Here is a 16,269-nt window from a genome sequence, read left to right on the forward strand (position 1 = left end):
ATTACAGTCTGTCTTCTGTCTCTATCATTCGACTGAAACAGCTCATCAAGGACAGCAATGACCTTCAACTTTCCAACTTCAAAAGGCACTTCTCCACCCCTTATTAACAGATGTCACAGTATTCCATACACAGCACTGTGCCTCCTTACAACACTCCCAACTCCTCCTCGGGTACAGTTCACTCTTATCGCTCTTTCCTAGTTCTTCCTTTACTCAACCTCTAGATGTCAGAGGTTGATTGACTGTCCACCTTCTCATCTTTCTATTCTCTCTCAGCAATTCTATTAATTCCTGTGGGTTTAAATAGTTTCTCTGTTCATTATTCCCAAACTTAAATTTCCACTACAGACCTTTCCTCTGAACTCTAGGTTCTCTTGTAAAGTCAGAGGCATTTCAAACGTATTATGCCAAAACATATTTCCGATGCCACATCCTACCCTTCAGTTTGAGTTTTCCCCTCCTGGCACCATACACTCGATTGCTCCAACCAGAACTCTGGGAATCATCTTTGTATAGTCCCTTGCTCTCACTTGTCACATCCAATCCACTAGGAAGTTCATTCTAACGCCAATATAGATCTCAGATCAGACCATTTCTCCTCACCTCCACTACTGCTCCGAAGCCAGGTGATCATCTTTCACTGTGACATGACTTGCCAAGGGCTTCCTAATAGTCTCCAGACCAATCTCCTCAGAACATCAACAAAAGGTCTGGTTAAACATAAGTTGAATCATGACTCTCTCATGCTTTAAGTGTTTCCATGACTTCCCTACTGCATTTTGAAACAAATCCAAAAATCCTTACCATGCCCTATGACCCTTCAGTATCAGAACACTGCATCCTCTCCCACCCCGTCCAGGACCATTCTCCCAGTGTGGCCACACTGGTTTGCTGTCATGTGTTTGGGTGCAGTAAATTCAGTCACCAGGCCTTCGCACAGATTGTTCCCACAGATTCCGCCAAATTAGCTATTTCTTACCCTCTATGTCTCAGTTTAAAAGTCACTGCCTTAGGGAGTGTTCCACTGATCATCAACCTTGTACCTCCAATTATTTTCTGTCTCAGCCGTTATACCTCCTTCATGGCAATTATCAGAACTAATAAGGAGTTTGTTTCTTTACTTAATTTGTGCTTCCTTAACCCCACCAGCTTGCAATGTCAGTTGCAAGAGGTAATGGACTTTACTGCCTTATCACTACTGTATTTGCAGAGCTCAAAAACTTTTTAGACTTTCTCTCAACATAAGAAAAACCTTCCTAAACGTAAGAGCTGTCCGGCAATGGGACAGCCTTGTACAGATGAACTGACAATCCTGGGAAGAGGGATCAAGCTGAAAGTGGGCAACCACTTTTATCAAAGTTGACATAAAGGGAGTTCCCATGCTGGGCGAGAACTGGGCCAGGTAACAATTCAGGTCCCCTCCACTCGGTTTCTAGTTTTATTAATAGAATGCTTAGGGAATTTCAGATTAAGAATATACTTTTAAAGTAGCAGACATCAAATTATTTCCTCATGAGCAAAAATTCCCTCTAAAATGGCCCCATTAGCCCAGCTGGTGTGGTTGAATGTCGACCTCTGAACCAGGAGGTCACAGCTGGATTCCCAGTCAGGGCACATCCCCAGGTTTCAGGCTTGATCCCCAGTAGGGCGCTTGCAGGAGGCAGCCCATCAATGATTCTCTCTTAGCATTGATGTGTCTATCTCTCTCCCTCTCCATTCCTCACAGAAATCAATAAAAACATATTTAAAATGGCCCCATTAGACACCTTCTACCCTGATGAAAAGTAACTCCCCTGAAGTTAAACCATCTGTGTGCCCTGCCAGATGTGGTTGGGACTATAACAGCCACAGTGCCCTTCTTTCCAAGCTGTGCAAAATGTGGCCCAGAAACAACTTGGCAGATCAAGCAAACCCACTTGTGGTAAACCTAAAGTTCCACTCTTCATTCATTTGTGATGCTGCTCTGTAAACACACCAGGATCGTTTTATTTAGCGGCACACCATTAATAATGCAGAGATCTTTGCACAGACAGGCGGAGAAAATTAGTCCCGAGTGATTTCGTTACGACAGAGTCTACATTGAGTCAAAGGGACTGAGAGTCTCATTACAACTGATGTAGAAGTTGCTGGCAATACAGACCACCACACAGCAAAGCAATGCATGCAAGTTTTCCACTCTCTCCTTTGGAGTCTTACTGTCCCCCCCGCAGTAATTCTCATCTCCCTCGCAGATAAAGCAGAGACTTAAAGACCATTCTAGGACCATTCCTTCTAGGTTTTTAGCTTCCTTCATCTTCACCAACCTCCTCCAAGTTTTTTTTTTTTTTTAAGAAAAGTAAATTAAAATTTGGCAAATATTGTATTCTGATGGCAACTTTACAATGATTATTCTATTTATCAGATCAGACAATGCACCACTAGATATTAGGGAATGTTGCACATAAGCCTATGAGGCTACGCACTTTGTCCTTAAATAATTTTTCTCCAAAAGGTTTTTCAGGAAGGCAGAAAACATTTTAGAAGCCAAAGATATTTAAAATTCTGTTTTATAACATCCAGTGTTAACCATGCTATAGAAGAATATGTGTGGAAAGCAGGGAATGTCAACTCTGAGAACCTTTTTGAAGGGTTGGTGAACAATAACTTTCCATTTAAAACACAAACTCCCTTTGATCCAGAAGTCTGACTACTGAATACTTACCATATGCATAAATTCTAATCAGTAGATTAAAATAGGTATACCATGGTGTTCATTTTTAGCATTGCTTATAATAGCAAACACCTAGAAAACTCAAAGCACCTATCAGCAAACCACAATACATCCATAATGGGATAATATGCTGCTGCTACAAAAGAATGAGACAGATTTCTATGCGCTGATGAGGAAAACTTCCGAGATATATTACAAAATAAAAGCATGTGTGTTATCTCAACACACATAAGTGTTCATTCTTAAAAATTCTGGACGCATATATGAAAAACTTCGAAGTGGTTGTCTCTGAGAAACAGGACTGAGAGTACGGAGAATGTGAATATATCACTTATTTTAAACTCTTCTGTACTATCCGTTATTTTTACTGTGTGTATTTATTATTATTTCATTAATTAGAAAAATGACTATATGCAGTATATTCTGCATGGTCTGGAAGTGTCTACTTGCTCTCTGTAGGAGTGGGAAAGAGAGCATCCCTTGTGTGGCCTAGATGCAGAAGCAAAGAGAAATTTTAATTTATGATCTTCCAGTTTTAGATCTATATTGTCCATCTCTGAAAAGCTACCTTGAAAGAGAATGAGTAGAGTTATTCTACTGCAAATGATACCAAAGAAAAATCAGGTTTTCCTCTAAAGCTATTTATTATATAATTATATTATTACAAAAATGAAATCAAACAAAAAATGTTTTCAACTTTAAAGTATAGTACTTTCCATTTTTCCAAATCCCACCAGAACCAGAAAGATCAGACTCCAAAGAGCTTTCTTTTCCAACCTAGAATCTTATGTTTGCTTAACTCAGAATACCAAACAGCTCTTTCAACTAAAGCTACTTCCCTAAGAGAAATTAGAACATGTTAAAGTTGAAAAAATGATGTGAAATCTACAAAATATTTCATGTTGAAAATCTTAAAGAGTATGTGAACTTTGCTTAGTATTTATTCCATCAAAGAAATAATTACAACCCCACAGAAAAAGTGGTGTTGGTGTCGGGGGTTGGGGGTGGGGTGGGGTGGGGGAGAGACAGACAAAAAGAAAAGTCATAGGATATCATGCCTCTGGGGTTTTCCCCCCTATTAATTAGTATCAAGTGACAGTAACTAGCTTATAGTATCTTTCCTTTGTCAGAGGGTTGTGATACACAGATAGGCATTTACCTAGGTTATTTTATTTATATCTTTTTTTGGGGGGGTGGGGGGGCTTTGCTGAAGACTATATGAAGTAAGGTCAAATGTCTATTTGAAAAAGTCTAATATCTTTGTAGCTGAAAACTCTGCCCACTAAATCTGATTTTATATAAACCTTCTGATAAAAAAATAGTGATTTCATTTTTGATTGGAGGAGTATACAAGTAATCAATTAAATGAACAAGCTATAGCTTGATGTATTGAGCTGTCTGTGGTACTGAAAAATGACACCAAACTGAAATATACTGAGCTCTGCTCTTCATTACACTATATTAATTCAAGCACTTCCGTCCATGACTCACCTGAATCATCTTATTCTGTCAGTGTGTATATAAACATTCTACAAAAGGTCACAGTGACTTGCTTTCCAAGGTTCTCCTTGGAAATGTCAAGGTCTCACCATGATTTGTTAATCAATTTTGATATACAGAGCCAGAATGTTGGCTATAACATTTACTTTTCCTGAATGCAGTGAGAAATCATACCATGTACCAGGAACTGACACTAGTTAGCTCTCTCTCCCATCATCATGCTGATATGCTAAAAGGAAAAAAAAAATGCCATTTTAGACCCATGCTACATCCAAGGACATGTTCTGAATGGCAACATAACCTCTGCATTTAGTTCCTTAACTCAAAGCTAATAAATACATTAAGAATTCTTACTAGTAAACTGAGATTTCCGATTTGCTTAAGAGTTATGAAAGAACTTAGAGCAGTGACATCTATAAGTAAAAAATAAGTCTGAGAACTTGGTTTCACTGAGCTTCAGAAGTATTTGAGCAGTACCACCAACTCCATTCTCTGAATCTATTAGAACAATCCTGTGTTTTTTTCTGGTTCTTGACTTTTAGGTCAGAATCTTCACATTCATGTGGTTGATTTCTATTTTGTTTTTGTTTTTGTTTTTTTTTTAAGCATTTCAGGTAATAATATAGAGCTTCAGCCTGAGGAAATCCCTCTAGATCAGAAATTTTCAACTGGCGTGCCGTAAGAATTTTTGAAACATGCAATACCTGACTACTTAGTCAGGGGCACTGACCACTTTTCCTTAGATTGTCAAATAAAAACTATGACAACAGCCAACACAACTATAGCCATCCAGTGTGAATGAATCAAAACTACCTATTTTCGTCAGATTGGCAAAATATACAGTATATGTGTGTGTGTGTGTGTGTGTGTGTGTGTGTGTGTGTGTGTGTTTGGTGTGCTGCAGAATTTTAGTAATTAGTTTACGTGTGCCATGAGATGGAAAAGGTTGAAAATCACTTTTCTAGATAAAATACTGAATTTAAAATCTATATCCAAAACAACTGATATTACACAAGCATGTATTTTAAAATTCTATTAAGTGTGATTATTTGAACAGAAGCCATGTCATATAAAATAAACCCAATTTTAAAAGTCTAACATTTTGTAATGTTTTATGACTCCAACAGTAGAGAAGCTCGCTGTGCTTACCTTCATTTTTCTCACTCATGCCATACATAACCAAAATACCTATGCATTTTTGTAACAGAAATTGTCCTCAAAATTAGCCAATGAGTAGAATTCTTTCAAGTGTGACATAATCTATAAAAATATGATTTCTGATATTTTATTATTTTCTGTAAGTTTCAAGAGTTCTAACATGGTATCATTTTTTTTTTTACAACATGTAATTAATATTTGGTAGCTCCTCTAACACTCCTATGTTATTTCAAAAATATCTCAATAATTCTTAAAAATTCACTGTCTTTAGGAAGACACTTGTTTTCTTGATGTTAATACCATCAAATATCCTCCCTCAGGAATGCTTATGTAGCTGTGTGCTTTTCAGAAGGAATATGTAATAATAGGAAGGCTGATGTTCATTAAAAAGTAAAAACAACAACAACAAACCAGCAAATGACAAGGTCTCTTTCAAGAGTGAACTGAGTAAAACCACTCTGATCTCCAAGAAAAAAAAGTTACTTGATTTTTAAAAATACCTAAAATATTCTATAATAATCTTTTAAGTTTAACTCTCTTCATATACCAAACATTTGGATGTAGAGAGAAACCAAACAAAATATCCACATTTCAGGGCTGCTGGCAAGCAGTAGCAGAATACAGCAGAAAGAGCAGGAAGCATTCTGGACTCCACGCTCGGAGGACAGGGCCTGGTCACGCTCTGTACTGTCTAGCTGCGTGATCCAGAAAGCTACTCACCTCTTCTGACTTCAGGTCCTCATCTGAAAATTGAGTCAAAGAATCCTTAGACCTATTTTGTTCCTTCCAGCTCTGTCTATTCTTCAAGCCAAAATGAAAAGATACACTCATAATGTTTAAATTACATTTTTAGTATCACTTTAAAATGTTTGAATCTCCAAAGCCTATGACCATTAGTACCTAATTAAAGAGAGATCTATGTAAGTTATTAAATTTTAAAGAGTTCAAATATGTATTTGCCTGGTTTTGCCAGTGCAGTTTTACGACTTACTCTAAATATTCTCTCTCTAATTTTCTTTCTCTAACCTCATTCCTTCAAAATCACACTTTTCCAAGTTTTTACAAATTTGAACACAAAATGAAGTAATTTTCCCCTCCTTATTTGGGGTCATGTGCATTTTTATTTTGTTTGGACAACTGTTAAAATTGGTTTCTCCCATAATTAGTGTATGTTTGCTAATTACTAACTTAAAATTAATTTAATTTCTAATTAATGCTAAGTTCCTTAAATGGCACGTTCTATACAATGTTTTAAAGTCAAAGGCCACTCCTAAAAGATAGCAGGTTAGATATGATGGTTTAATAGTTCCACCAAATGTCTCACAACTGCTCCAAAAATATCAGAAAATATATACGAGTGTAAATTCTACACTGGAAAAGCCCAATCACTCCTCATTTTTGAAAACTCTATTTTAATTCACAAATCTTAATATATCTTTGACTAAGGCTACAGCAAAGTAAACCACTCAAAATACAACACATTAATTTTATATAGAGGATTCTGAAGTTGTCAGCAACAGCCAAATCTAACAATAGAGCTCCTGGCTGCATTTAAAACATTTTCCTAACAAGACTGCTCACAAAGGCAGTAGCCTTTGCTCTTGACTGACATTTTTGAAAAATGATGTAATGATTGTAGCTAAGAACCTATCACATACTATATATACAGAACTTGTATTCAAAACCTACAATGATTTTTTAATGATGGGGCATATAGAAAGGGTTAGAGATTTCTCATGTCTTATTTATATACATTAGCTAGGAATATCACCAGCCTATTTTCTTCCCTAGCTACATAATAGGAGATGATCCAAATGGATACAATCTTCATAATGAGGCACCACTAAGAAGAGGTGGTATCAAACAAGAATACACGTTTACCCTTCAGATTAAGGCTAGTGCATAACTGACCTTAAGGACAAGAAGTGCAAAAGTGGATCACCTGCAAGAAGACAGGGGAAAATCTGAAGGGCTGGATAAATACATCCCAGAAATGACTGCCTGCTTACATGCTACACTGTTTCGTTTTTAACTTCTTGAAGGAACAGGCCAGGTGGTATGTAAGAATGCAGCATGTTTCTTCTGTAACCTCAAGCAAGGACATGAGGGGTTGGAAAAAAGCTCTGCTGCCTTGAGCTTCTCTAGGCTGGAGGCGTGACTCTGGGTCATTCATAAACAGCAGAACCTAAGTTACCTGTATTTCCCTGGCGTGGTACACGATGATCAGACCGAGCAGAATGATCGTGGAGAGACTGATAAGGCATTTCAGAGCTAAGGAATACAGCGACGCCTGCAACACAGTCAGAAAGAAGCACTTTTAAGAAAGAAGCACTTTCAACCACCTGGGCCCCTGAGTGGTGAGGGGTTGGGAAGGTCAGCGAGTCCCCCACCAAGTGGGCCTGAACTCCCAGCTGGATTTAGGGGACCCCTATCTTGGCTCTATGATCTGTCACATCACTTAGCCTCAAAGGCAAGCGAGAGGAGAGGAGAGCTGGGAAGGTGGGGGACCAGACAGCCAGGCAGCGGGGTCTCGCCATCACAGACCCAAGTGCAGCTCCTAGCGCTAGGAACCCGAGAGGAAGTTATTCCTGAGTTTAAGCTCTCCGGGTTGAAAGGGCCTCCTAAATCCCGAGCACCAGAAGAGAAATAAAGCATGCTTTCCCACACACTCCTGGAACCGCTTATTTAATCTACCCAAACGCGCTGGGCACTCACTGTCTCCAGAACTTTGCGCACGGAAAGGCTTCCTCTCTGGAGTTGCCTTGCGGACTAAGCGTGCGCTTCTGAGCCGTGTTCACTGTCCCAGCAGCACTGCCCTCCGACTGTCCCGGGAAAGCTCGCAACTGGCAGGCAGGGAGTTCCCGCCAGTGCCAACCCCAACCACCTGGCATCCCGCTCTGCAGCCCCGGAAGGGTGGGCAGGGGTTCGAGCGCGTACCTTGTCGTAGGCGCCCCACGACAGCTCGGTCTCAATGACCATAACCACGATGCCGAACATGCCGAAGATGAGCGCGTAGTCACTGAGACGCTTGCGCTTCTCGAAGAGGGCACGCCGGTGGCCCAGCTTGTAGCCGATGTTCTGGTTCTTCTTTTTGCTAGACTTGGTGCCACTGCTGCTGCCATGCCCGCTGCCGCTGCCGCCGCCGCCTCCCGTGCTGCCTCCGCCGCCGGTTCCATAGAGCGCCAGGTTATTGGAGTTGTTGTGCTCCGGCTTTGACACCACGATCTCGGGGGCTGAGGACGAAGCTGCAGCGGCGACTGCAGACGGAGAGGACGCGCCGCCACCTCCTCCGACGGACGCGGGCGGCTGGAGGGGCTGTGCCTCTGAGTCCATCTCGTGCAGGTTTCGGCGGGACGCGCTCAAGTTGCTCAGCGGCCGCATGACGCCCCCGTTGTACCTGCAGCTGCTCATGGCTATTTCGGTGAAGGGGTTGCTCTCGCGGCGTGCCTGGGGCTGGTGGTGCTGGTGGTGCGCCAAGTGGGGGTGGTGGTGGTGGTGCGAGAGCGGGGGCCCGGAGCCCAGGCTGCCGAGGCTGCCCGTGGGGCTGGCGGCGGGCTGCAGGCTGTGGCACTGGTGGTACTGGGAGGCGGACGCGGGCTGCTGCGCGTACTGCTGCCGGAGCGCACTGGCATGGCTGGACGGAGTCAGCTCGCTCACATTGAGCTGGCTGCCCCGACGCGACGAGCAGCAGCAGCACGATGAGCCCGACAGCGGCGAGGAGGTGCGGGTCCGGAAGGCGCCGCCGGGCGAGGAGGTGCGGAGCAGAAGGGACAGGTTATCCCCCGCCCCCGCCCCCGCCCCGGGGGCACCGGAGGAGGCGCAGCTGTTGCACCGGAGGCATGGGCTGCTGCCGCCGCTACCCGGCTGCTGGTGCGCGAGGTGCGGGTGGTGGTGTGCGTGCGGGAGGGGCGCGAAGGGCGGGCACGGCTTGTCCTGGCTCTGTTGCTGCTGCTGGCAATGCAGGTGTGAGGAGCGCGGCGGCGGCGGCTGCTCTGAGAAGAAGCCGCGCTGAAACTGCAATGGGGTTTCCATGTCAAGGCTATTAAAGCTGCAGGGAGACCAGGCGGTGGTGCACCCTGCGCAATGCGTTATGGTCGGGAGCGGGGACTCCTGCTGCTGGTGTGAGGAAGGGCCCATGCCGGCTCCGGTAGAATCCAGGCGGCGAGTCCGATTGGTTGGGCGCACCAAAACAATGGGCATGACATCACCTGCGGGGACCAAGACTGAGTTTGCGGCGCGCGAGGCTTAGGGGAGCGTGTGTGTGAGAGGGAAAATAGGGAGAGGGATCTGCAGGGTGAAGATCCAAGGGTGCGCAGGACAAGGTGAGGGCGAGGATTCCACCTGCCGATTGGGAGCGCCCGTGAGCACCGCCAAGGATGGGGAGCCCCCAGGCAGTGCAGGCAGGCTGCAGGGGTAGGAGAAAAGAAAGGGGTGTCCCTCCCTTCCTTCCGTGTCGCGCCCCCTCTCCCCCACCTAACTACTGCCGGACGTGCAGTCTAGATCACCTGCGCCGGGTACTGCAGCACGTTGGGCCACCCGGCAAAAGGGTCAGGCGCAGGGACAGTGCGGAGCCCGGCCACTCCTCCGCCGCCACGCACGCCTCAAAAGGCTGCAGAAGAGCAGCCCCCTCGCTCCACACCCACCTCTCCCCAATTGTCCCGCAGAGAGTGGGCTGCGGCTGCCAGGCAAATAACTGTGGGGGACCCGCTTTGGAGAGAAAAAGTTTGGCGACTGGCTACACGAGGGCTCGGGAATAACCACGGGGCCTGAGCCTAGGTTTGTCCTTAAAATCAGCGTGGATCTTTCCCGGCCGCTCAGTGCCAGTGCCCAGGAGTCGGAATTGGTTGCGCGGAGCTCTCGCCCTAGTGTTCTGCGGCGCGGGTAGGGTTAACTGTTTGACACACGGGCCCGAGGAGGATGGGGGCGGGGCCGGAGAGGGGGATCCCCGCCAACCGCGGGAGGAGCCCGCACGGGCTTCCCGGGTCCCCCTGGCGGGGGCGGAGGGCTTTCCCCGCTACCGCCTGCTCACATTTGCGCCTTCTGCGGAACATGAGGGGCTGGCGCCCCCGACCGCCGGGTGCCGGGCTCTCGCGCTCAGGCCCTCTGGCCACCCCAGTGGGTAGGTCCGTGGGTTTCTCCGGCCGTGGAAAGGAGGCTTGCTCGAGGGTCTGGGGGGCTGCTCAGCGCCCGCCGGCCGCCAGCTCCTCTGTTCCTCTTCCTCCTCCCCACCTGCAGCACAGACACAAAGCAAAGGCGGGTCACCTATGCGCAAACACCAAGCGTCTTCCTTGCCAAGCCCTGACTGCTGCGGCGGGCGAGAGAGGGGCCTGGCGCGGGCTGATTCACAACGGTAGTCATAGCCTGGCTGGGAAATTACTAATAATGATAACGCGGGCTGAATAATAGGTGCCCGAGGACAATGCTGGATTTTTGCTAGAGTTAGGTATAATTATTTTACTCCCCAATAAACCAATAAAAATTGCATTTTGTGTTTCATAAATTCCCTGTGATGTGTCTTTCTCTTAAGCAATGTACCGAACAAAGCAGTGGCGGACCCTTTCGAGGATTCTTTGTTACTGCTCCATCTTAAGTCTTTATCGTTTGTATTTCTTTGTAACTTGAAATTTCCGTCTCCTCCACCCAAATGAAAGAAATCGGCCAGTTGAATATTTCCATTTTTAAGTGTGATTTTAAAGCATGATTTTTATGCTAGAGATGATAATGAATTAGATACACCAAGAAATTAGAGTGAAAGCAGATCACCCTCATTAGGTAATTGGAATTCTCAGCTGGATCCAATTTCCTGATATTCTACTCGCACTGCACCTGCCCTGAAGTTGCTTACCACGTACCAGCTCCGTGTGTGTGTGTGTGTGTGTGTGTGTGTGTGTGTGTGTGTGTTTTCAATGCCATGGAGTGAATAATTCATTTTAGGGTATCCTTTGGACATGGCTTAAACAATTTTAATTTTTTGTATGGGCAAGTAAAAACATCCAGAATGGGGAGAGGAGAGGTTTGCTTTTATTTCCACAGTCCTCAACTTGACATAACGAATAGTGTCAGAACTTGCATTTCTCAATAGTCAAGAATAGAATTCGTATGGCTAAAAATTGGAGACAGCGTTTCATTTAATAATCTATTAGGATTTTTGGCAGTTTAATAGAACTTGTTTGGAATTATGAAGCTCATTGAATCTTTGGGGTGGCTGAGTAGATACTGCATGAATTGTGTGGTGAGAATGACTATTAAAAACAATTCTTTAAAAAAAAGAAAAGGAAAAAAAAACAATTCTAATGAATAATTTGGAATTACAATGAAAACTTCCAAATAAAAGTTATTCACTTGGTGTGAAACAAAATTGAACTCAAGCACAATATTCATTACATTTATTTTCACTTTATAACAAATTATACAGCTGCCTTCTAGTTGCTCTATGATGCTGATTGAGTGAAGAAGTTTGATTTATCCTTACAAATCTAAATACTTCAAAGAAATGTTTTCATGAAAATTAATTAGCTTTTCGTAAATTTAGATGGAAAATTACATAGACCGCCTACAAAATGTGTAAATATTGTTACCAGTATTACATTAGATATGTTTCTAGAATTAAAATATCCTAAGAAAGGTAATAGCTGCACCCTCTGTGTTGAACTGACTTTCTCAATTAGCAAAGTCAAGACTTTCAAAGAGGTTCCATAAACAAAATAATGGGGGAAAATATTGTATCATTTTTCATGTATATTTCCATGCCTTAGTATGGCATTAGGTGCAATGCCATTAATCATGTAGAAACAAAGAGTGTTTACTGAGATTCATGGCATTATGTGTGGGATTCCCACTGCTCACAAAGGGGGCTCCGGGGAAGGATGGAATGCACAAGGTAAGGAAGAAATAGAGATTTGCATTACAGCTTGAGGAACTGTCAGAATAGCCAAACTCAGATTAACAATGCTTCCACCTAACCAATATTTTGAAAAAGCTCATGAAGTAATAATGTGAAACCCACTGTGATTGGAAGGGGAGAAAAGTCCATCAGATATTTATCTTTCTGTTTTCAGGAATCATCTGATCACACACACTCAAAAAATCATCTTGCTAATAGATGTCTGCATTTGGGGAATTTGATAACCCTCTATTAATATGATGATGAAAAAATCACAAGATGTCTCAGCAGCCAAGCCAGCATGGCTCAGTGGTTGGGCATCGACCTATGAACCAGGAGGTCATGGATCGATTCCTGGTTAGGGCATATACCCGGGTTGCAGGCTCGATCTCCAGTGTGGGCCATGCAGGAGGCCGCCGATCAATGATTCTCTTTCATTACTGATCTTTCTCTGTTTCTCTCTCCCTCTCCCTTCCTTTCTAGAATCAATAAAAATATACTTTAAAAAAAGATGTCCTAGCAATTTTATGTTTCACTTTTTTTGTCTGAATCCTCCTGACTTTATTGTTTGGGGCATCTTACACTATTGCGTTATGACATGGGGCACACTTAAGAGGTTCTTGTTTTCATCATTCTTCTTTTCTTTATAAAATTAACAAATGAATTTTAAGCTAATATATAAACATTTAAAATATGTATGCTATATGTATACTGTAATCTTGCTTCCCCCCACCCACATAGGATTGCCGAAATACATGTAATATGTAAAGTTAAGCAATCAGAACAACAAAGACAATATTCTTCCATGTGGATAGTGCCTAGCATGTAATAGACACCATTTATATTTGTGAGAGTAAGGAGGCCAGGAGAGAGGGAGGAAATGAAGAAGGGTTGAAGGAAAGGTTGCAAAACAACGGCCCACAACCTCCAATGATAAGCTTTTGGAAAATTACATTTGCTTCTCTTCCTGCCAGTAAGATATATAAGTTGTGAACTTTCTCCGGTTTAACACCAGAGGTCCTACTCATCCATGAAATGCATTTCAAAACTAATCAATTAAACACCTTTATTTCCACCAGTATAGTTATTTTGTAAAAACTGTCTATTTTTTCCTTATATACTAGAATAATTGCTTTCCCATATTTGTTGTATTTCAAGATTGTGAATATGCAAATACACATAACACTCTCTCCCCCCTGCCACCCCTCCCCCCCCCAATATACATACTTAACAGTCTTAGGAGAATAATTTTCCCAGACCTCAGGGACTTGGGGGAAAAACTCGTTGTTTGCACTCTGGTTCCTTATTTTATTCAGATTTATATTATGCCATTATTTATAATTCTCCTATTCATAGGAATTTTTTTGTCAGCGTTCCCTCTCTTTGTTGTTCCTTAAAAAGCAGGACTCTCTTGAATTTGGAAGTTTCAGATCTATATCCAAAGACAGCCAGAGCAGAAGAGGCAGGGGTCCAGGGCATCTGTGCCCCACACACGGGGTGAGGGAAACAAAGTAAATGTTTTCCTGAGATTTTCTTTTTTCTTTGCCTAGGTGAGTAAATTATTTGGTGGTGCCAAACACAGACGTTGTGATGAGATTTAGCCTCTCTGGACTTAGCTGGCTTAGCAGTAAATGCAAATGGGAGTCAGGGCACTATTGGAGTTGTTTTCTTAGCTAAATTTCCTGGAGCATAACAACTTTTTAAAAAGTCATAAAACGGCTGTTATTCTTAAACCACATATTGCCCTAGCTTCATACAAAATTTACTACATTTAAAGAAAACATTAGAATATTATTTATTGTATGTATTCTCTATTCTTCTGCATTGTGATTAGAAAGTATCAAGACCTGAATAAGATTATTGATGATAGTCTTGTTAATTTTTAGTAATACTACTCTTATTCACGGACTAATTATCATGTTAGGGCCTATTCACTAACTTCATTAACTTTCCAAATTTATCTACTCCCATCCTTGTCCCCTATTACTTCTCTGCTAACTAGAGTGTCTGCAAAATCAGCAGTGCTAGAAGAAAAAAAAAAGCAGAAACTATACTAGTTTTGCTAGTAGAATTGATCTGTTATGTAATTAAATAGGTGAATAGGTTGAAATTATTGACTATGTACAGTGGTCGGCAAACTCATTAGTCAACAGAGCCAAATATCAACAGTACAACGATTGAAATTTCTTTTGAGAGCCAAATTTTTTAAACTTAAACTTCTTCTAACACCACTTCTTCAAAATAGACTCGCCCAGGCTGTGGTATTTTGAGGAAGAGCCACACTCAAGGGGCCAAAGAGCCGCATGTGGCTCGTGAGCCGCAGTTTGCCGACCACGGGACTATGATGTCTTTTAAAAATAGTCTGTGGATTTCATAAACAAATATCCCTTGGCACTTAGAAACACACATCCAAATCTAGAAAGTCATAAAAAAATTAATGGACAGCACATTGTAGTTAATAAAGCAGTTTCTCATGTGTTATTTTATTTGAATCTCATTAAGAACCCTTATGGAAGGTAGGAAAAAGTTTTATTATCATCTTCATCTTATAGGTGATGATAACACTTGAGATGTACTGCCTGAGCTGCCCCAGATCACATAGTTAGTGAGTAGCAAGGAATAGCCAGACTTCAAACACCGTCTTCTGATTCTGTCTGGTGAGTCTGTTTAACATTCTCTTAGCCTTTCCTTCATACAAGAATAACCTATTACTCTATCAACTCATACAGGCTTGCACTTTACTGATAGGCCAGGAATGGACAATAGTAACTTAACATTACCATTCACTGCATTTGAATAGCCTAACTGACATTTCCTCACTGGCTTGATTGGGATTCTGTGATCCTTAACTATGGTCCTCTTGTTGACTTCATTTAAGACTAGAATAATATATAAGGATCTAATACAAGTGTGGATGAAATGGCAGGAATGTAATCACGCAGGTCCAAGGTGCCTAATTAAAAAGTATTTTTAGAAAAACATATCCTGGTCTATTCATTCACAGTATTCTGTCTACTTTGCTGGCAGCTTATGCATTCCTTATTTTTGGCAACATCCATAATACAAGTTGAAGGCCAACGAAGTGTACATATTGACACATGCAATGTCCATTTTGTCTTTTTATATAATAAGGGAGAAGGAACAGACTCAAGCTCCCTGCCCTGGGGCTTGGAGGAACTTGTTTGCAGTCCTGCAGGGATCCAGCCTGCCTCCCTGGTTTCTCTGTGCCCTGGAAGAGTTGTCCTCTCTTTGTTGTTGTTTCTCCCTATATTCCAAGAAAGGAAGCCAGGCTGTGTGCCATAGAGAGAAACCCTTGTGTCTCACAGCTGGGGTCAAGAGTTAACACATGTGGGGCCAAAGATATGCAAATCCATCCCTAAATAATGAGGTCATATCGACCACCTGGTGATCCCATAGGTTCCATGGTTGCTCAATACTAAAATATAATGAGGCCACAAAAGTTCTCGAGACTTTATTTACCTCCTGAAATCCAATATATTTTCCCAACATTGTTTTCTTCTCTTTTAGGATAAGGACACACTATTCATTATCTCTTTTTTTCTCTCTTCCTGTTAATACTATTCCCATATGTTATTCATCAGTTCTCTATGTTTTCCTTTTTTCTTTTCCACCTCTTTCCAAACAGGTTCAAGAAATCTATCACCCTTTGTTTATTTTTATCTTATTTTCTCCCTATCAGAAACTATTTGTAAAACCCCATCCCCAAATAATTTGTCTTAGGGCAAGGAGAGTTGGTGCCTACTCAAATAAAAAGAAAGAACCACAATTTTCTAATTTGAATTAAACATAACAGTGTCACCAGCAACAAAACACTCTAAATACTGATAAATTTTCTTCAACATTTGCCTATTTTTCCTCACCTAATATATACCAGGTTTTTATTCAGCATAGTATTTTAGGACAGTAAAACTCAGTAGCACATTTTCTATACCATTTTAATTATTAATGTACAATAATTATCCATGTATACCAAATGATATAAATAATACATCATATT

At 42.2% G+C, this 16,269-nt stretch overlaps 1 protein-coding gene across 1 annotated transcript in view; it reads right to left on the reverse strand.

Moving 5' to 3' along the window:
• Positions 1 to 16,269, reverse strand: part of KCNN2 (potassium calcium-activated channel subfamily N member 2) — a 275,099-nt gene that overhangs the window by 145,926 nt on the left and 112,904 nt on the right. Inside the window, exons 2-4 of the mRNA XM_080677708.1 lie at positions 10,398 to 10,597; positions 8,306 to 9,576; positions 7,563 to 7,658 (exon numbers count right to left, since the gene is read on the reverse strand). Of these exons, the coding sequence (XP_080533834.1) occupies positions 7,563 to 7,658; positions 8,306 to 9,576; positions 10,398 to 10,419 (1,389 nt within the window). The 5' untranslated portion in view covers positions 10,420 to 10,597. The remainder of the gene's footprint in view (positions 1 to 7,562; positions 7,659 to 8,305; positions 9,577 to 10,397; positions 10,598 to 16,269) is intronic.

This window comes from Plecotus auritus (assembly GCF_963455305.1).
Source record: "Plecotus auritus genome assembly, chromosome: 7".
Lineage (NCBI taxonomy): Eukaryota > Metazoa > Chordata > Mammalia > Chiroptera > Vespertilionidae > Plecotus > Plecotus auritus.